Source organism: Xiphias gladius, chromosome 14, assembly GCF_016859285.1.
Source record: "Xiphias gladius isolate SHS-SW01 ecotype Sanya breed wild chromosome 14, ASM1685928v1, whole genome shotgun sequence".
Classification (NCBI taxonomy): domain Eukaryota; kingdom Metazoa; phylum Chordata; class Actinopteri; order Istiophoriformes; family Xiphiidae; genus Xiphias; species Xiphias gladius.
Window position 1 is genome coordinate 12,011,275 of NC_053413.1, and position 22,641 is coordinate 12,033,915.

Below are 22,641 nucleotides of genomic sequence, written 5' to 3' on the forward strand. Positions count from 1 at the left end.
ACTGTGGTCCAGACTGAAATATCTCAACAGCTATTTGATGAATTGACATTGGTCCCCAGATGATGACTCATACTGACTTTGGTGATCCCCAGACTTGGCAGACTTAGCGCCACCATGATGTCAGCATTATTTGTTTTATAGTGTAATGTCTCAACAACTGTTGAATGTGATGTCAAAAACTCAACTTGTCCAATATTTTGGTTTATGATCTACAAAACCTGCAGACCTTCCCATCAGCCTCAGCTCTACTTTGTTTTGCTAATTAGCAAATGTAAGCAAGCAAAACTAAGATGGTGAATATTGTAAACACTACACCTGCTAAAAATGTTAGCATTGTCCTTGTGACACTTAGCATGACGACAATAGCATTTAGCCCAAATCACCACTGCCTATAGCCTCAAAGTGCTGCTAGCATGTAGACTCTTGAAAAAATTCACATAAGTACAAACAAAAGATACAAATACACATCCTGTAGTGTATTAAAGGAGTGTTTACCAAATATATGCCATGCCAGGCTTTGGTAAAAAGGTTGATTCAGTAATGGCAAAGTGCTCCTCTCTCTGATGCCCTCCCTTACAATTGTCTCAGCGGAGAGCAGCACATTTATTGCGTTCAGAGATTGGGTTATCATCCTTGACTTAGTGTCGCTGCATTCGCTGCCACAGAGCAAAGCCTGTAGGTGTTCCAAATTGTGAAAAAAAAGGGATCGATCATAAATAAAAGAAAGGAAACAGTTTAGGGCTGAATACACATTGACCAATGGTGGACTGAGCAGTAGTAATTTTATCCCTAAAAGGCACTCTTGTTATATTGAGGAGGGTAGATCAAATTAAATCTTTCTGTCTCCATGTCTCAGTGGGAGACGATTGTGGGTTTTTGTCCCCAGATAAGGGCGGGTATAGAGCCAGCTAATCCTGCCCACTCTTCCATGTGGGAGTGGCAGTGGGGTGTCTTTGCTGCGCGGCCAGCTGTAATCTAATGGGTGTGAGATTGGGCTTTATACACAAGCACGCTCACTCACACACAGCCGTAGACACACAACACAAGGTCTAGATTTGTTTCAGGATTAAAGGCATCACCTCAGTGACTGACATAATGCCACAGGCATTCCCACGGTAACTCTGATGAGCTTGTCTGTGTGTACGTGTGTGTATGTGAGGCTGTCTGTGTGTGTTGCTGCATAATTTTCTAGAGGCTGCTGAGGAGAAAATACATAGAGAAAAAGAAGCAGAAAGAGACCAAGGAAATGAGAAGAGAAGAATCTGTGCACACACACATACACACACCCACACTCAGTCCCACTAGAGAAGCAGCTGCCCAAGTTGGCAGGCCATGTCCCTCTCATTATGCTGGCCAGTCACTCGTGTCCCGGCTCTCTCTCCCCTGCTGCTGCTGGACAGGTAGCATCTGACACACATTAGCCTGCTATTAATGACTTCTGCTGCAGCCATTATCGCACATTTAGGGAGAAACATCCCCAGGGTGCCATTTTTGCAGTGACTTGCGTTACATATTTAAAACCATCCAATATTTTCCAAAGTTCTACAAGCAAAGCAATATTTTTGTAAAACACGACTTGGTTTCATTTCACTGAGAGGTCTTTCAGGGTTGCACTCCCACGGTTTGATCACTCTCTCGTTTCTCTTCTTCTTGTCATTTGTGTGTGATGGCACCTCAAACTAAGTCCGGGATTTCCGTGAGTTGCTCAGAGGAATGTGGGTGGGTTTGGCCCATGGACCTCCCACATCAGATTGATTGTTTACCCATGACCCCCAAGGGAATAGTACCGTGATTAACATTATTCCTACAAGTCTGTTCACAAACAACATGAATAAAATCTCAAGATCTCCAACATCAACAGCAGGTGTTCAAAAGCCTGTCTGTTCCTCGCAATCTTGCGATAGGCCCGTAGAATAGTATTGCTTACAAAGCTCATGGTCAGTCAACATTTTCCCCCTCATTTTTTCTCTTTCTGGAATTATGCTGTGGACACAGCGTCGGACACAGCATACAGACGATCACAGGGGGTCAGACATTCATCCCCTGGTTCCATGAATATCAGTGAGTGCACAGTAATCTCTTACTGTATTTCATGTCATAACTGAAATGAGTCTTAGAGTGTTGTTATCTTACTTTACAGATTATTTTAGTTAGTAACTTGTCATCATTAGACACAAATCAGGCACACACACTCACTGAGAGGTTATAACAAGAAACTAGTCTTCTATAGACATGTAAGCAAGTCTAATAAGGAAATATGAGAATATGAGTATTCAATAGAGACTCTTCTCATCAGATTTAAGTAAAAATGTCAAATTTGGTCTACTGTAGCAGTCTGAAAGACTGCAGAGACTCAGATCTCTGTGCCAGAGAGTGTGTGGAGTCTTTGATCAACACATTGAATCCCAAACTGCTAATTAATGCCATGGTATCTGGTAAAAAAATCAGTTTCATTAGAGTGATGGCAAAAAAAATAGCGTTCCGCAGGAGTCAGGTGGCATAAATTACTTACATACAAATTTAAAACATTCTTTAAGAAGCTACCTAATACATAAAACCTTTGGCTTATCTGAAATAAAATTAACGTGAAGCAATATTCACTGATTTTGTTCCCACTTGAGGCAGCAGAACAAGCTGTAAACACAGCTTATTGAAATAGTGAACATGTTAGCAGACAGTTGTCTATTCAGAGTAGCATTAGCATTCATTTGGAGTTGTGTAATGTCCACCTGATTAAAGTAAGTCCAACATTGACGCTCCTTTTAGCTTTGGTTTTGTCTCCACCAGCCCCTGAGCCAAATATCTGGCTTGTTTAGCTGCTGAATGCTCCACAGTGTTCACTAACTTTGTTTGTCTGCTGTTTGGTGGCGGGGCGGTAGTGTACAGTTGCTTATCAGAGCCTTTATGCTAAAAACATCTGCCTTTGGCAGCTGCAAACAAAGTTAATGAGAGCTGTGAGAGTGAACCAAAACAATTAAGCTGCAAGCTGTGAACAATGAGCTCGAAGATGGCAAAACGCGTCACAGAGCTGAGGGTAGCTGCAGAGTTGGGTGATAATTCGCTGTGGGTTTGTCACTAAAGGGGAAACCATTCATATTATAGGTAGTAATTTTACTTGCTCTAAATATAAAAACATTGATTAGTTCAGGTTTAAACATAGATTAATGGTTTGAATAGTACTTTGGCAAGTACTTTTTCCCATTTTTTGTAATGTGTTTATTTTTACACAAAGCATACTCTTGTCCCATACAATTCAGTAAAAAAAAAAAAAAAAAAGCAGACGCAAACATTATGGGAAATTACCAGCAAGAGGGAACCATCTACTCCAGAGCTTCATTAATATTTGTTTTAAGATCCAGTGGATGAGGGAATGATTGTTAGATTCTGTATAAGCAGAGCAGTGGGCCATTTTCAGAGTAAATCACCGACTCAGAGACATGGTACCACACAGAGAGAAATACCATTACTGGTGTTTGGGGTGAAACTCAATCCACTCTCACTGTGTATGCATGCATGTGCCTCTCTGTGTTGAGTGCATTCATCCATGTCATCCAATTTAAATATTTAGGCGAACCTCCACAGCTCTGCGAGCCTCCAGGTTTGATAAACCTCTACAAAAGCGCCAGGGCGCATTTATTTTCCATCCCTCCAGAACGTCAAGTTAGTGAAAGCCCCACAAGCAGGCGAGACACGGATTGAAATGAGAGATGGGTAGAGGGAAAAGGGAAAGTTTTGTCCTTCATCAGCCCTCCATTCCTCTATCCCTCTATCTCATTAAGGATGGATAGATGATCAATAGGAGAGAAGCAGTAGAAGGGGATTAGGATTAGAAATCGATGGCTTTGTTTTCTTCAGCCTGCCAAAGATAAACACTGCCTTAAGACACTGACAGCGCAACACAGAGACTTTCACAGCTTTTCATCTCTGTGTGAGAGGGCACGACATTCCGTGTGTGTGGACAGACAGACATCTGTTTGCAGCTTCTCATGCTGAGTTAAAAAGAGGCGCTTCGATCTCTCCACGAGATTGGGAGAATGGGGGATGGGCTCTGATCCAACTTAGTCGTAGTCTTCTACAGTGAGATGCAACAAGACTCTGTTGGTATTTTGCAGACTTTCGGCTCAGCAGTGTGTGGGAGGTGCAGGTTGTATGTATGACAGATCAGAGATTGACTGCTAGATCACACCAAGTCACCGTGTCAAGACTCTCTGAGAATAGCTGGAGATGACTGATGAGGAGGTAGTATCGTAATAGGCTCGCTGCAAAGAGATGTGATGCTCCTAAAAACCTGAGTGGGCTGTAAGGAGTGAGGCAAGGCATTCTGGGTAGGTGAGGCTTCACCTCCCACACAGAAATTCAAAAACATACCCCTGCTTTGATCTCTCTCCACTTTCTCTCTCTCTCTCTCACTACTCTTCCGTCTCTCTTCTTTTCACGTGCACACGCGCGTGCGCACGCACACACACACACTCAGCACACCCGCACCGTTTGTTGTGGCTTTCGCCCCTCTCTCCTCTGAAAGAACAAAGGCATTTGTTTATGTTTCTTGCAGATGAAAGCACAGCTTCGTGACGGCCCATTTCACCCCAGGTACAGAAGCTTTATAATCGTTCTTTAAATTCATTAAATCTTTTTCAAATGAGAACTTTTGAACTCTGTCTTTATGGTCATTTGTATTTATTGCTTCCTTAACTTCTATTGTCCTTTGTGTGTGTCTGTGTGTGTGTGTGTGTGTGTGTGTCTTTTTTATGATAATCATGATGATCATTTTCCTGTTAAAGTCACAGGTGTCTGATCCCTGCCCCAACCTGCCCTTGCAGAAAGCAGACGCAGACAGAGAAAGTCATTCATATCCATTATAGTTTCCAATCCGTCTGAAATGCATGAGTTTGGACATTGGAAGACAACTAGAGCAGCCTCAAGTGGATACTGGTAGAACATAAAAACTCCACTCAGAAAGGACCATGCAGGTCTGGTGCCACTAGGACACCCATATATCCCATTAGAGCTTAAAAAATAAGTCTGTTGATATTTTAGATTTTGGTTAATGTCAGCAAATCCCATTAAAAGACTAAAACCACCAATTTGTTAGCCTCTCAATACTTTTTATCACTTATTTATCCAGTATATAGCTCTCAGCCCTAAGCCTTTTGTATCTACTCTGGCTAAATCTTTAAAAAGGAGTTAAAAAAACATTTGCTTTTGGTTAAAAAATTGGCAAAATATTTTTTTTAAATAGCTGGGCACCGTAGTTTTTTGGCAAACATCATTCTAAGAGGAGTAAATAGTGTATTTGTTGGGTACTATTTTTACCTGTGGATTACTACATATTTGGTATCTAGAGTTATGGCAGCAGGACGGTGTATGTGTGGGATCGATTCAAAATAAACTACAGTTGTAACGAAGGAACATGTCAGCCAGTGTAACTGCGTTAATAATGTGTTTTTAATAGTTCCGGACAACAACGGAGATCTATAGAAGAATAAGCTTTAATGAGTCTTGACCTTAGTCAGTCAGTTGCACCACAGGACTGGTGAAGGAATATCATCCTGGCTGAAAATCAAGGAGGCAGGAGAAGGAGCAAAAAAGGATTATGTACGCACTGTACGTCTGTGTGTGTGTCAGACGTAGAAGGACAAAGAGAAAGGGGAAAAGCAAGGAGAGGGACAATTTCATTTCAGGACAATTGGGGAGGTGGCTGCTGATCCTTGTCCATCACACATTCCATCATGGCCCGACATGGCTGACTTGTCACCCTGAGTGACATTCACAACGTGGGATTACACATTAAGGACACACATATACGTGGCAATGCGTGTGTACCCACACACGAATGTGCACACACGAAACACACACTGCAATGTCTTCTTAGGTGGTCCTTTGACCACAACACGTTTTCTCTCACTTGATTATATTTAATTGTATACGTTTTACTTCTGTTCTCCCTTTTCTGGGTCAGTGTGTGTATACATATATATATAGTGAGAGTCTGTATTACTGCAGATAGCCAGCTAAGATCCCAATGGGCTGTTGGTTAAGCCTTATTGATCCCTATGTTTTATTTCAATTTATTTTTAGCAGCAAAGCCTGTGCAGATAAAAAAAAATGTCAGCTCCAGTAAAGCAATCAAGATTTCGTATTATTATGTTTGTGTAAAATGTCACTGTGATGTAGAGGAATGAGGTATGAGGCTTTAAATATGAGCCCCTCTTTTATGATCAATCAAGAACACAATAAAATTAATAATGGCCTATAGTCAACTCATATACTGGAGGAGGTCTTTGTACAATTTAATTTTACAGTGCAACTCAGGAGTTTTGAATATTCAAGGAGACCAAAATAATGCATGGGATGCAAAGCCTGGAGAGGCAGGACTAAGAACTGTATTTTCTGAGACATTGTGGTGCCATCTACTGGACTAATTATGTAAATAACATTTGACAACCAAAATATATTCTCCTTGCAGCAGGTTTGTGAATCTGATCATTACAGGAAAACACTAAAGTCTACCAAAATTGATTTTTTTTTTTTTTTTTTACACAATATAATCTTTATTTTCTTTTAAACAGTGATCAGCTACAAACACTGTTGCCTACAAACAGGCAGGTTAACTTCAGCAGACTCAAATGATACAATGATAAGTTACAGCAGTGCTTACCGACACAGACAGGACATTTAAGTATGGTCAGCCTTGTTTCAGCAAGTATCACCCTGTATGGAAATAGAAAGATACTTTGCTCACTGAACGGTATAGAAAAGCTTAGTTTATTTAATGTGGTAATTTCTGATTTATCCAGCGTCATTACAGGCCGGGGTATCTCTGTTTTAATATTTCTAACACAGCCAACATGCTTATAACTGGTTCAGACTTTCATGGCTTTTAACAACAAATGAAAGTTACATCTTTTGACAATATGATAAATAGGCAGAAACAGAAAAATCTTACACTTACATGTCTCCCAATCACACATCATATGCATGCAAAGACATGCACACAGAGACACAAGGGTACGTACAGACTTACATGCATGTGCTTATGCACACACAATTTATCTACAATTTATAAAAGATAATTGACCATTTTTTCTCCTTTGCTCTCTCTTGATATCTGTTATAATCCTGAAAAGGTCTAACTGCATGGCTGCTATATTGTTTGAACTCTGCTTCAAAGATTTGGTATTTACGCACAATAAAATACTCTGTATGTTTATGATTTTATGTTTGTTTTTTTAATGATTACATGTGACCGAAATATTAAAAACAGTTATGAAAATTAGTTTGTCAATAAGGCATTTTGAGTACAACCATTCATTGTCAGATCAAAGTTTCTTGAGTGGACCACAAAACACCACTGGAAAGACATGACGCTGTGCTTACTGAGCACACAAAACATTAACTGTGTTCGAGTGTGTTTTCACACAATAACTGATGACAAAATAACAAAACATATACGATTTCAAAACACCTCAGCCACATGTACTTTGATAAAGTGCTAAAAAATAAAATCGTATACAGCTTTGACATGCCCCTAGTGAGAAATAAATGCATGAATAAACTCAAACTCAGTCAATCGATATCACGTATTGAATGTCCGTATTGCATAGCCAGATCTGGCACAGTGCAGCATGACTCATGAACACTAAAAACCTCCATAGCAGCCAGCAGGACTGCAAGAATACCTGCCTTAACAGCCACCAGAATCATTCCGTTTATTTCTCCACTTGATGCCAGTCAGATTGTCCATGAATTGATGACTTCATATTTATGATTTCTTGCATAAGATTTTTATAATTGTTTCTCTGTGCGTTCGTTTGAATATATGTGTGAGTGTTTGCATTCTTGTATACTTCATTGCTTCTAAAGTCATTCCTTTATTCTGCCACAGTTGGCAAAGCAAGCTTCCACATGCAGCTTGGGAAACCAGCATTAAATCTTCATAGAGTCCTGTGGGCTTTATTATTAAAACCTCGCAGCTTCTGTAAATGGAGATGGCCTCCAGTTCCACCCGTCACTGCTGTCTCCACTGTGAGTTACTGAGAGATAAACAGAGGCTTAATGCAAGAGATGAAAATAGAAACAAAGCAAACAAACATATCAACCCATCTCTGTTCTGTGCATTAACTGTAAATCATGAATGAACTGTACACTTACTGTCTCACTCTCCCCATCAGAGCCCCTTCTGGACTCCGAGCCGTAGTGCAGAGGAGAGTACACCCAGCTCCGATCCTCCTGATTCTGCTATTGTCAGATTTAACCCAGCAGAGGTCAGCAGCAGAAGAAAGAAGATGAGAGGAGAGGAATGAGACCTGAGATATTTTTATAAAGACATTTCCCAGACATTGAGTCGTATAAAGGTGACCTGTGCAATTTTACATGTTGGGGGCTCCAAAGGACCCCCAACTACACACAGTTTGCTCATGGTCAGTATGTGATTGCTTATTACTGATTTGAGGATGATTTGCTTTTTGTTTGTTATGTTTTAAATGATCACTTCTTGTATGTGGAGATGTGTCTGGGTGTCTACACTTTAAACTGCAATGTAATTTGGAGAAAAAAAAAACTCTACAGGGTAGAGACGAAATTCTGGCTAAGATGTGTTTAATTTTACTTAAAAGTCACTGAAATCATATTATTTCAATCATGTTGTTACTAAGACAGATGAAATCCTCAATAAACACACAACTTTCTCAGAAACTCATAACAGTTTTGGTTATTTTACATTAGAGATTTCTGTATTTCTATTTTTGTTCTAATTTTTCTCAGTGGTTTAGAGTGGGTGAGACTCAGTCGGACACAAGTGATGTAATGTGCCTGTGCATCAATAACATCTGATCAAACTATAGCCACACAGTCCAGATGAAGCAGGTCAGGTCAGTTTTTGACAGTAAAAAAAAAAAAAAAGTTATGTTACAGAGAAATCCTTAATATTTGAAACCTAGGGTTCAGGCGCTTTATAATGTGTCAAGTGTAGCTTTAATAAACTAGTGATTTTCACAGGGCATTATTTTTTGCCAAGAACCGACACATTGATTAGCTTGTCAGCTCGTCTGTGCTACCTAGGTGCTTGAGGGCAGAAGCTTGAGGGATCACTAAAAGCACAGACACAATGCAAGCGACAGTTAACTAACTGCAAGTCCAAGATCCTCAAAAATGTAATTTACTGTTTATGGAAATGTGTTACATACAGATGCATGCTCCCATTAAATGCACAAAATGCCACTGCAGAAGAAACAGTCTTTACATGTAGTACTTTTTTTTGTGTGCCAATTTTAACACTAAATAAGTCACGTGAGATAGTAGCTTTATCTTTAAGCACTTCTGATGATCCATAAACAGCTGTGCTTGTGACAGTCCCAGTGGAACAGCTACCAGCAATGCCATCGTATGTGGGAAAATCTCCTAGCACTGCAAATCACACTAACTACCTTGGTGGTGACTTACATTGTAGCTTGAGCTAGAGTTTAGCTTACGACGGCCAAGAACTGGAGAGTACACCCAATATCTGCCATCTGCATACTGATGGATGGACACACATACACACAGATGAACAAACAGATGCATATAATGTGTCAACAGGAAAATAAAGGGTATTGAATTAATTATTATACAACAAAGGAGAAATATGGGGGATGATGTGAAGCAGTTGTTACAGTGGCTAGAAAGACAAGAGAGTGAAAATGGGGTATGAATGCCATTATGTAAATCCATAGGCAAAAATTCCCAGAAAAGACAGAATTATGGAGAGCTGTGCATGACATTGACAGGCACATGAATGCAGATTGACAGATATAAATACATCATGCTGTACAGGAAGGATGACCCCAGTGATTTGCAATACATTCAAGAGCATGAACTATGAGTGGTGGCAGCCTCATGCTTCAGAAAAAAGCTTTTTGGGCAGCGGGAGGAACCTTATAGTACGTGCATACCGCAATACACACACCGTCCTGCCTCACCATCATAACTCTACCACACTGTCCTGACTGTGCCACTGCAAGAGACCCAGTAGATCAAAGAAACACAGAGGAAGAAAAATATCTTTACTCTCTGGAAGTGGACTCATCCATTAATGGTATAATTTAAATTAAATTTTATAAATTTTATTCTGTCTGTCTGGTAAGCTAATGGCAGTTCACCTTTCACCTGGTTCATAATCTGAATATGAATACACTCAGCAACAAAAAACAACAAAAGCACTAAAACAATACAATGAGAACTTACAAAGTAGATGTCTGACACCTGCACCTCCCCATCCAATGAGTTGTGGCTGCTGGACACAGACAGCTGATTGCATGAAGTACGTGGCGCCCGCTGTGGCACCTGGGGGCTCGGAGGGACAGAGGAGGGAGGTGTCGAGGGGAGATGGTGAGAAGAGCTCTGGGTGGAGGAGCAAGGAGATGCAGGGCAGATGGGAGTAAATGCTGAGGCAGGAGGGAGGGTGGTGGTGTTTGCTGAGGTGGCAAATCTGGATTGTGCGGCTGAATGAGGGACTGGAGGAGAAAGACTGGAAGACTGAGCGTCCGTGGGAGAGGTGAGGGGTTTGGTTGATGGAGGGATGGATGAAGAAAGTGTGGAGGATGACTGCCCGGCTGACTGAGCAGCGGAGGAGGAAGAAACAAAAGCGGGAGGAAGGGTAGAGGAGGAATATGCTGAGGATGGACTAGCAGAGGGAGGGCTGGATGAAGCAAAGACACGGGGCTGATGATCAGGTGACAGATGGCTGGGAGAGGTCATTTCTGTCATCTGTGTGAGCTCCGTGCTCTTTGGGATTTTACTGTATGAGGCAATACAAAGAGCAGTGTTAAAATACTGTTACACAGGCAGCTATGGACATTATCCTAGTATTTTCATCCTGTATATGTATGCACCTGAGCTCCACCTCCACTGTTATGGTGTCCTGCTTTTCCCCATGAACCTCAACTATCTCTTTTTGTGACCTGAAAGTATATGAAAGAACACAGTGTGTGAAAAGCGCCGAATACATATGAGAAGTAGTAAACAAAGTCTGATTAGTGAAATCACACCCTGCCTTAAGGTAGATTTTCTTGACAGAATATTGTCATTGTACTAATCGGTTATGACACTGCATATTCCTGCAAGAATTCTCACCTGACCACACTCGGTGAATGCATTTGTCTCCTGTAGCGTGGGTGCTCTGGTGTATCGAAGGGCGTGGTGGGTAAGGAGTTGTTAGAGGAAAGCGTGGTAGCAATAGACGCTGTGGTAGCATCTTCAAATGACGGAGGAGTGCAGGGTGGTTCTCTCCCTGAGTGGCGTAATTATGTAACAGATCGTGAGCCATGTGAAAAGAGAGATGAAAATGTACAGGAAAGAAAATAATTTACAGAGCTCAACTGCTTTAACGAAAACCTGCATACTAAAAGTAAACATGTAGCACACCCTGCATATGTCCTTCAACTCAACTATATACTTTTGTATTCAAGGTAGCAAAATAAGGATGCCACCTACTTCTCTTTCTTTATTTACTGTAGCACTATTATTTATGGTGTGGCTGTGTGCATCTCACATTATGGTTTCCTAACGTGTTTATCTATGCACATCTAGTCTCGGTTTGTTTGAGTTTTACTTTGACTCTGTTACTACTGCTGTTATTCTGTTGCTGCACTTTTACTTCTCCACAGGGATCAATAAAGGTTCACTTCATTTCATTTAAAGAGAAAATGGAGCGTTCGACTGCAGACAATTGAAGCCAATAGTGTGACAAGTTCAGAAAGACACACTTTACTTTATTTTCTACTATTTTATTCAAGCAGCATTAACATGTTGCTTGGACATTTCCTCACTACTTTCGATGAGGGCAGCTAGCCTTGAAACACTGACAAAGGTGAGAACCACCGTGTCAAAACAATCGCAGACTATTGAATTCCGGTGTTGTTTGAAATTAAGCAGCCCATTTTCACTTGGAAAGCAATCTGAACCTCGTGTGTAACATGTTTCTGCCTATATCACCTCGTGTCATATCATGACTTTATATCACTGTGGACTAACAGAGTTTACAAGAAGTCTTACCATTGTCCTCTAGCATTGGGAAGCTGCGAGCTCCTCGTAGGTTCTCCAAGTTTTCCAGGTTTTCCTGCCTCTCGTCACTCAATGATGGACGCTGCCCAGCTGAACCAGTCCCGGCACTGGACTTGGACATAGAGAGAGCCCCTCGGCCCCTCTTAGATGGAGAGGATCGCAATGCTGTGAAAGCAGGGGATACTTTACTTGTACTCTCATTCCAAAAATAAAATGTCCAAATAATTAATATAGAGGAAAACTGAATAACTCCGTATTGGCATTGTTGTCATCCAACATAACAAAATAGAAAAGTATATGGTTGAGGCACGTTTGTGGACTCACAGCAGCTCTTCTTGAAGACAATGGTGCTACAGAATTTGTAGAACCTCTCAGCATAGAAACCAGGTCTGTGAACTGAAACTGTGTCCTGTGTGTGTGTGTGTGTGTGTGTGTGTGTGTGTGTGTGTGTGTGTGTGTGTGTGTGTGTGTGTGTGTGTGTGTGTGTGTGTGTGTGTGTGTGTGTGTGTGTGTGTGTGTGTTGGGAGGGGCAGCAATGAAAAAAAGGAGACCGGGTCAAGGCAATTTTAATGATATTGCACTTTTCATTGACAGTGGCAATCAAGGTACTTTACCTATTACATAAAAGACAGACATGGTAACAAAAATAGGGCAAAAAATAATAATTGATATGGTTTGGTAAGATTTGTTTTGCTTGGATACAGACTATTACGCAACAATTGTGTGAAAGCTACTCACCCCATCATGGATAAGGGACTTCCAAGAGTGCTCCAGCTTCTTAATCAGTCTGTGAGGCAAGACAATTAAATAATTAAGCTCATTCAGTGACTTACTGTGGTTACCTGGCAACTCAGAGCTAAATCAGAGGCTGCAGTCCCACATGAAATGTTGATGTGTATTTTAAGATCTGTTTTAAAAGACTTGATTTCATGTTAGGCGCCTCACACCTCTGTATGTCCATACTTCACAGTCCACAGTTCTGTTTCTCCTTCATTTCTATATATTGTATTTATTTTGTATTTATTTAATGACAGTATGACTTGTCTGAGATTCCTTTTTCTCTTGTAATATTCCTTGCAGACACATCAATCCTGCATTACTATCAGCCTAAACTTAACCAAATATGAGATCATGATTAGAGAACTGGTAGCCACTCAGACAAACTCTTGTGCTTTGTGTATCTTTTTAAATTAAAACCTAATCTCTCATTAAGGAGGATGCAACTTTAGGTTTACTTAAGAATATAAACTTTTAGAAGCATTTAGAAGACATCTGACATTGTGGGAACTCTGAAAGCTCTGTTTACCAACATTTTTCAATTTGATGTATTCATTTACTGATATAACATAGTACAACTGTAAAGTATCTTTAACCTCTGAATTTTTTTGTTGCCCACCTGTAGGACTGCAAAATATCAATGATCCCAATGAACAGCAGGAGGCGCTCTCCTTTACCACCAACAGCTGGAATACCACCCATACTACAGAAGGAGAGGAACACATTACCATCATTTGAACAATTTAACGATGATAAGGAAAAACGTCATGAAATGCTGACTTACGTGTCATCATGGTCCAGCGTATCCCTGCATGTGGAGCCTCCCTGTATAGACTCCATGGCAGTGGAATACAAGGCTCTCTGGGCTGCAGGCTTCTTTTCATCCCCACCGCCTGCAGTTGAGCCCTGGGACTGATACTCTCTCTCTGCTTGGGTCTTGTTGTGGATCCCAAGCAGCAAACTGTAGTCCATAATCTTAAAACTCTCCAGAACCTAAAATGAAATGCGCAGGAACAAGATATTTCATTCCCCGAGCTTCCAAGAAAATTAAAACATCTTTTATGTATAGATTTAATTTTACAGCCACGGGCATGTACATTAAAAATATATAAGCTACATAATTTATTCTTCTATTCTACCTTTTAATTGTTCTATAATTTATCTACTAATATATGAGAATAGTTAATATTTTCTGTGTGGTTGGCTGTGTTGCTCTGTTAAAATAAAATAAAAAAGAATGAAAAAAATAAGTTAATCTACTTTTACAAAACACTGTTCATCAGACTCCGTCTTCTCTCTCTCACCAGGCAGTCTCTTTGCAACGTTTTGACCAGAGCTGTGTATGTGTCCTGGTCCAGAGTGAGGCCTTCAGGAACATCACTCAGAAAGTCCAGGTCTTTAAAAGTGGGTTTTGACTTCTCGCATTCCTTTTTGGAAGCGCGCCTCTTGTATGTAGAGCCCTTGAGGTCAAACTTGAGGTGCATGCGTACAGAGCGTGGTAAAATATTGTTCATCACAACAACTCTAATGTTCTTCCCCCCACTCTGGACGCAGTAGAGGCCAAAAAACTTTGGCAGCAAAGTCCGGGGGTTCTGGTTCAAGTTCTGGAGAGGGGTGCGGTCAGTAGACATAGGAAAAGAGACGGGGAGAAATAAAGAATTGTTACTTGGTAAGAAACGTGTAGTCTATATGGTTTGGCCTCAGGACCATGCACCTGCCACACAGCGTGACCCATCCACAGGCCTCAGAACTGTGAGGCTCTGCTGTGTGCATGCTTAACCTGTTAAAGAGTGCTTAGCCCAGGTCAAAGTCAGGTACAACCTCTCCCCTCTTATCTATTACAAAGCCACCTGCTGGCGTCAATGCTGACGCCACCAACACAGTGGGGTAGGATAAAGAGGATAGAAATGAGCACAAGTTTCAGGTGCTGCGTTGCTTTTAAGCATGTGCTCATGTGCACAAACAACCTACACCCAAATCTTTGAATAGACATATTATTGCAAAACCTATGGCAAGCTTTTTAATAAGCTAATTCCTCCCAGGTGCAGAATGGTAATTTAGAAGACATTTGCTGTAGATAAAATGGAAAAGAAATCTAAAATGACTAGTTTTCCAAACTTAATTTCGACTAAAAAATAACAGTATGTGATTGAAATGATTCTAATGAGTGAAAGGCTCCGTTTGACTTACCATATAGTACCCAGGAAGGAGTTTTTGTAGAAACTCAGCCTCTTTGTGCTGGACAGTTTTGATGATAAACTCATCATCACGGGTTACATAGAATATGGAGCCACTAGCTCCTGGATTTGTCAACTCGATCAGTGGCTCATTACATAGAGAATACTAGACAGAGCAGAGACACAGAGGAACAAACATAGATTAGAATTTAAAACTTAACTTGCTTTAAGTCAGACAATTTGACCAAAAAGTGTAAAACAGCCATAAAAACAGAATTTATTCATTTTTTAAGCAACTTTGTTAAGATTGCTTTTCTTGTTTTGAAGGAATAATCTGTGCCTCTGGCAAATGAGGGCGTTGAAAATATCATTAAATGTCATTCGTGAAAAGTTTGTTTTACCCGAGTTTGTAATTTCATCTTAAGTTTAACACTTCATCGGTGCTGCAGGGCTGCACTGTTCATGTTGGATACAATAGAGCCAACCAAAGGACTAATATATCTACCCACTCATATGGTATTGCTCATCAGCAGCAGAAAGGGAACTGTTCTAAAAGTGCAAGGGCATACACACTGCTGAGTAAAAAAAAAGTGTTCTGGGTGTAGGTGGGAAGAAATACACATCGAGAATATTATTGTGTCAACTGCACTACAGTACGACATATTATTACTAACCCCAGTGAGGTTACTAAGTTCACTGTGGTAATGCTGATTTCACTCACTTCGTACTGGTGCTGAAGATGGTGCGGACTATCAGGAATTATGTTTAACTAAAGTGATCAGTATTAAACTGCACACGTGGCAGCCCAACATAAACAGTCCAGTAGCATCAGTGGGCTTAAATTTAAGTGGATGTCTTACAGCCCTTAAGACTTTGTAAATAAGAGACATAATATGACTTGCTTTTTGTTAATTTGTCAAATCCTGTTATTCAATTTTCTATGGCTTAGTTGACACAATGCAATTATACAGGTACTCCACAACTCAACCACCAACATAAACACATGCAGACAAAAACACAAACTACTCTGACTGTCTGCTGCCACTACTTGGAGTTTAAAAAAGACAGCTTTAGTCGACTAATCTCCCACTGGCACGAGTAGAATGTGAGCTTAAACATGCAGCTGAGTACACTGTATGTCACTGCATGTGTGTCTGTGTGTGTGTGTGTGTGTGTGTGTGTGCATGTGCGTGTGTGGGTGTGTGTGTGTGTGTGTGTGTGTGTGTGGGGCGGGGGGCACATTTTTTCCAAAATATGTGGAAATACAGAAATATGCGACATTCATTTTCATGTTTGTGCGTGCATGGTTTTCTTTTAATGTGTGTGTGCGTTTAATGATCATCCTCACATCAACAGAAGTCTGATGTGACAGGGAACACGTTTTCTTTGATAACTCCATTGTGAATGGATATTGCAGTTTTCAGTTATTGTCTTGCTTTTATTATGGCTTTGTTAATAATTAATTAATCAGTGTTTTTCAACCAAATATACATAAAAAATTTAACATAATTTCCATTAACATATTTTTCTAACTTTCTTTCTCTTTCTCTTTGTTGGTCACTTGTGCAACATTAGAACAGGGTGTTCTGAGGCAGACAATCATGGGTGGTGTGCATTTGCATTATTGCTAATACTGTATGTAACAGCAAACATTTCCCCTGCACAGCACATTATAAGGCATTCAGATACTCTTGATGCATCACGAGTCATCAGAGAAAATAAATATCCCACCAGGTAGTCATCTGGTCGGATCCCAAACAGCTCTCGGAAGTAGCGGAAGGCCACGGGAGCATAGGTTTTAAACCTGAAGTCTGGGAAGTGGTGGGCTGGCGTGAGGTTGCTGCCTTCACTGTGTGGAGCAAGGTGGTTCCATTAGGATGAGTAAAAAAGATGAAAGATTGTATAAGATACTTCCCACACACATATGCTCTTAAATACAAAATACACTCATACAAAAGCACCTGGGGAAGAAGATGCTTTCGACCACATAGAAGTCCTGCATCAGCACATCTCTCTCAGGCTTGGAGCTGAGGTTGCCAACAGTATATCCAATACCCAGTTGGATGGCCCCTTTCAAGGCAGAGGAAGTGGTCTGGAGGTGGAGAACAGTAAAAAGAATAAAACCATAAGGTGTGGGTGGAAAGTAGCTGATGAAATCGTGACACCAAGTTAAACCTACACATAGTATTTAAGATAAAAAAAGACAAAGACAAAAAGCAAGAACGATGAAGAGGAAAGATCTACCTTCTTGTATGTTGTCTCTCCAGAGGCATCTATCCTCCTGTGGCCAATCTTTTTCTCATGGGCTGGGCCCGCTCCAAACGGGGACGGCATCTGTCACAAGGAAAGAACAGGGAGTGCAAATGTATACGTGATATAGCTACTGCATATATTCCATATTATCCAATCAGAGGTCATATGCAGCAAACCAATACAGATGAAAGAAGGGAAAGAGAGGAAGAAAGTGACAGAGACGTGTGTATAATGTGAAGTAGCTTCTCACCTCTGTTATCTGAGCCTTCTTGCCTGAATCTGTGGACAGAAAAAGAGAGAGAAGGCGCATGAGAAATAGGTTGAGAAATATCCACAGTGGTATATTATTTAGCGTGATTTAGCAACTAATTATGCCACTTTTGCCTGGAGCCTTGCACTGGGGTTGGTGTTTGTTACCAGGATGAAATAGGTCTAAGGACTACCCACCATTCTGAAGACAAACATAAAAACTGTAGATAATTCCCTATGATCTTATAAATAAACGTATAATGTGCAATCATTAAGGTGTAATATCTGATCCATAAATGATCATCTAAATATCTTAAAATACACAGAAAAGTGGAAATTTGAACATATATATTTCCATGCCAACTGGAAAAGCTCCAGAGCAGCTACTAATGGACCTTGTGTTGACATTATTTTATCAACATCCAGATCCACATCCCTTAGCGCATTCTAATTTTATTTTATTGTTTATTTAAAAGGAAGTATGCACAATACTTTTATTGCACCATATTCAACTAAAAGCTATTTCCACAACTTTGATACAAATTTAACTTCATCAACCATGTTCCACGTAAACTGATGGTTAACTCACCAGCAGCAGAGTTCAAGGCCTACAGGTTACCAAATGTTTGATAATCCAGAGAGAAAAAAAGACATGCAGAAAAAATCCTGGCTAAACAAGAATCTGACATTCAGCGGTCAGACCACTGCAGTGTGCAGTCAGTTTTGTCTATTCCTGGATCGCTGAGATTTGTACAGATAAGGTCAAAAAACTATATTGGATTGACTTCCTCCCTAATCTGAGTGCTGTCATTGGCTGAGGTCGCCAGATCACACCACTGACCAATCACACACGAGGATTAAGAGGAATCTTTCCAACTGACATGAAGGACACAAAGGGACTGTGCCTGAATGTGTCTGTGTATTGAAGAGGATGAGTAAGCAGGAAGGAAGGAAGGAAGTGAATGGGAAAAGAAAGAGTTCACAGTACTCCACAGTACTACATTCTACTTGGTTTCCATCACGATGCTGAATTTCAGATCATGTGAGGGTGAAGATTAAGTGAAGACAGAGCTGACAGAGCAGGGATAATGAATCTTTAAGCCATGTTAAAGCAAACAGCACACACTGTAGCATATGTTGCTATCGCTAAGGCATGACAAAATACGATAGTTCAGTAGATGCAAACAAAATGCAAGAATTATACAATCTGAACGGTCAAAATTCAAATTTGAATGCAGTATTTTTTTTTTTTTTTAAATCCTGACAACGGTGAGGTAGTATAGTCATGTATATGTGTACCTTGACCCCTTAGCTGCTTTACATGGCAACTGCATTAATAACAAGACTAAATCGACAGCCAGTGAGGCTGTACTTATGCACAGCAATGCTTTGACTCAAATGCTAAGGCTAACATGCTCACAGTGACAATGTCAACGTGCTGAGGATTAGCAGGTATAATGTTAACCATGTTCACCACCTTAGTTTGGTATTTTAGAATGCTAAAATTTGTTAATTAGCACAAACACAAAGTACAGATGAGGCTGATGGGAATGTCATCACTTTTGCAGGTATTTGGTCATAAAACAAAGTAACAGACAAATTCAAATGTTGACCTGATGGTGGCACTAGATGAAAAGTCAGAGGACAACCGAAGTTATTACAGTTCAGCCTGAGGGGGGGCCTGACTGTGTGTAACAAAGTCCATGGCAATCCATCCAGTGGTTGTTGAGATAAGTCGGTCTGCACCAAAGTGCTGGACTGACTGACCAACAGTTAAACCAACATCGTCATCCCTAAAACCATGCCACTAGCATGGCAAAAAAAATTAACAGGTAAAAGGGAAAACGGGCCAAAATACATCAAGTAAAATCATGTTTACCAAATTCAGCATTCAACTGCATGAACATAAATGAGTGGCTCTTCATACACTAAATTCATTGATTTCTTTGTGCCCTTTGGGCCCTTTTGTGCAGTGACAGGATGCACACGGCTGCCCACACCTGTAACCAGATTATCGCCGCATGAAAGCCTGTAAGGCAGAACACTGACGAGGAGTATCCTGGGGCGGGCGCAGACACAAAGAGTCTGTGAGATTAGGGTCATGCCAGAATAACGTGCCACTGAGCTGCGAGCAACAAACAGGACAAACTCACTGCAGCATTTCTGGTTATTATGTGAGGAACAGGCAACCTGTAAAACGATGTCTTTCGAAGGGCTAGAGTTAAAAGACTAAGGAAATGTACATCTACTGAGAGCTCACTTATGATGGATATTCTTGTAGTGTAATGTTTTGAGTCTATATTCAGAGAAGTATGCCTTAAGGCCTATGTGTGTCATAGTAAAGAGGATTAGATCTCTCCCTTATCAGCTGAGAAAATGTTGGCCTGTTGCTATGACCTTAATGTGACTCTAAACACAGGAGTAGGCTTTGAAGCCCTGAAGCTCTCTGCATGCAAGTATAATCTGGTGGATTTAATAATAATCGTCTGTACAAAAACATCCAATGTTACTGTGTATACATGAGCATGCAAATGCGAAGACAACTTGTTGGACCTGCTAAACTGATGAGGACCACGTCTGCTTTCTTACTTTCTGCACATATTTGCACATGAAAATCAAACTTGTCGTGCATATCATGTCGTATTTGTAGCCATAGCATCCACAGCGATGCCTCAAACTGATACCCACAAGAGATTAGTGTGTTGTTTACGTTATAACGCCATATCAGATTATGTAAGGCACTCCAGATTTAGCTAGGAAGAGGAAGAGAGTGATGGTACGAGTTATGAAGACAGACAGAGGTTGAGGAGAGGAACAAAATGACACCTGAGAGAACACAGTGTTTACTACAGTGGATGCTAAGCAGATCATCATGTGTAGGTGTCATACAAAGATATAGCTCCTGCATACACTTTACATACAAGCAACTGTGTGTGTGTGTGTGTGCGTTTGCAAGCACCTCATTCAGCTAGAATGTAGCATTCATCCCTCAGCAGCCTGAATTTGTCAGGTTTTGTGGGACGGTGCGTATACATCTCATTGCACACCTTCTGTTTGTGCCAGCCTGCAGTGAGCCACAGACACTATGGGCCATTTACAACGGAGCAGCAGTGATGTGAATCCTGACACTGTTACCTAACCCAGCAACTCATTATTCATTTCCGAAGCTTAGGCTCCTCTTACTACCATTTTCTGTATCAGCCTTGGAGGTAAATAAATCTTTTTTTTTTCTGCAGTTTAGTCTTTTGGGTCAACGTGCCTAGCTACCTTCACGCGACTGCGGGGTAGGGTGCTGCCCACTTAGTGCCAGATTCCCATCCCCGGTGCATCCGGGTTTGAAAGCCCAGCACGGTGATGGGACCATTTGAGAATCTGTCGGTCTAACGCCAACTGAAAGACATACGAACCGGTGTCCTCCAGGTCGAGCTGTATACTGAGGCCGGCGGCCAGTGCCTCGCTCGTCCTGCCGTCCATCTCCCGGACGGCTCCTGAGGACGACGCGCAGCCTTGTCCTTCCTCAAAGAGAACCAGATGCGGCGGAGTGCGCTTCCAGATGATCTAGAAATCCCGTCATTTCGCCCTCGTCGACATTTACTGCTACAATTAAAGACTAACAAAACACCAGGGACGTATATGTGTCGCTGTATATGGCTAAACGCGGCGACACGTTCACAGCCAGCGGTGCCGATCCAGCTCTGCCGCCGCTGCGCGTCATCAGCCTCACGCAACGGCTGACGCACGTGCCGCTGCAGCATCATCCCGCTCGGCTCGCGAGGGACCGTTTAACCGATGAACCGTTAGAGCGTCGGCACACAACGCCGAGCCCCACAGGACAGAGACTAACTCCCTGAAAAAATAAAAAATGGTCGAAAACTTATTAAAATAAAAATAGCCATGATGAAAAAAAAAAAAAAACCTCACTACCACAAAGTCAGATAAGTGGAAATCATGATTTAAGTTTAACCTATGGCATCATTTTTCATCCATTTTTTTGTTTGTTTGCCTGGTGGACATGGCTCCCTCAGTGTAGCAGTAGGATAAAGTCAAGGTAAACTCACAACTTACACCTTGGTGTGGCCTACTGTCATGCAAGGGGCAAGAAATACGTCGTGATTTCGGAGGTGAATGTCTCGTTAATAGCCGTCTTCTGAGTTCATTTTAATCACCACCGAATAATCGGCCAAACATGGGCCATTTCTTTTTACTATTACCTGTTAGTTATTTAATCAGGTGTATGAACACAAGATAGTCTTTATGGTAATAAATGTTTATCATGTGAATCCTGTGAACTAAAGAGGTAAATCACTGTGCACGTGCTCACAACAGCAGCAGAGGTGCGACTACTGCAGCACTAAGAGGAGTGTCCGTGTGCCCCGGATCTGATCTAACGATGTACCTTTTTTTTTTTTTTTTAAAAGGAATCAATCCTATTTACACAATTATCAACACTCAAAACTTAGCATCGGTGGTATTGATACTTTGGGAATCGATCCACCCATCCATACTTTCCTGTTCAATTGGTAGACTTCTGATTTTAATTAAGACCTATTAATTGCTTGGGTAACAATATCAAATTCAATGTCAGAAATATGAAGATTCTCTACACGCAAGCATGTATAGAGAATAAAGTTTCCAATTATGGATAGGGTTTAAATTGACCAGTTCGAGGTAATTTTTTATTTCCCCTGCATAGTTCTTTCCAGGAAATTTTCAGAGACTTTTTTGTGATATTATGGACCCATAAAATAAAGCTTTAGGACATACTGTAAATAAATTAAAAACACTGATTAAATTACGCTTTTGGATAATTTTACAAGTCAAACTTAAAATGGAATAAAGTGGGATACCTGGTACTTTGGGGGTAATGTTGAAACAATGTAATTATGACTATAAAATTACATTACTAGTTTGTAGAAGAAGAAAAAAATACTGAAAAACATTTCTAACTTTAAACTAATCTTAATGTAGTTCAAATTGTGCAATGTAAAGCCTTGCATCATCAGTTTTAAAACATCGAAACAAATACGTTATTACAATAAACAATGTAATATTCAAATATTATAATATGTATTCAACAGACCACTATAACTAATTACTGTGACTCAGGCCGGGTTATTTTAACAAGTGCTATTAAATTGACAAATCA

General features: G+C 40.7%; 1 protein-coding gene across 1 annotated transcript; it reads right to left on the reverse strand.

The window, feature by feature from the left end:
• Window positions 1-5,672: 5,672 nt before the first annotated feature.
• LOC120798945 (phosphatidylinositol 4-phosphate 5-kinase type-1 gamma-like) lies at window positions 5,673-20,969 on the reverse strand. The gene is made up of 18 exons (XM_040143739.1): window positions 20,903-20,969; window positions 17,497-17,525; window positions 17,238-17,327; window positions 16,955-17,085; window positions 16,725-16,842; window positions 15,007-15,159; window positions 14,121-14,420; window positions 13,601-13,809; window positions 13,436-13,519; window positions 12,778-12,826; window positions 12,364-12,448; window positions 12,031-12,204; window positions 11,110-11,266; window positions 10,869-10,937; window positions 10,222-10,774; window positions 9,442-9,516; window positions 8,152-8,238; window positions 5,673-5,756 (listed from the first exon to the last, which is right to left on the reverse strand). The coding sequence occupies exons 1-18, from the start codon at window positions 20,967-20,969 to the stop codon at window positions 5,673-5,675; spliced, it is 2,514 nt and encodes an 837-aa protein (XP_039999673.1).
• Between the last annotated feature and the right edge of the window lie 1,672 nt (window positions 20,970-22,641).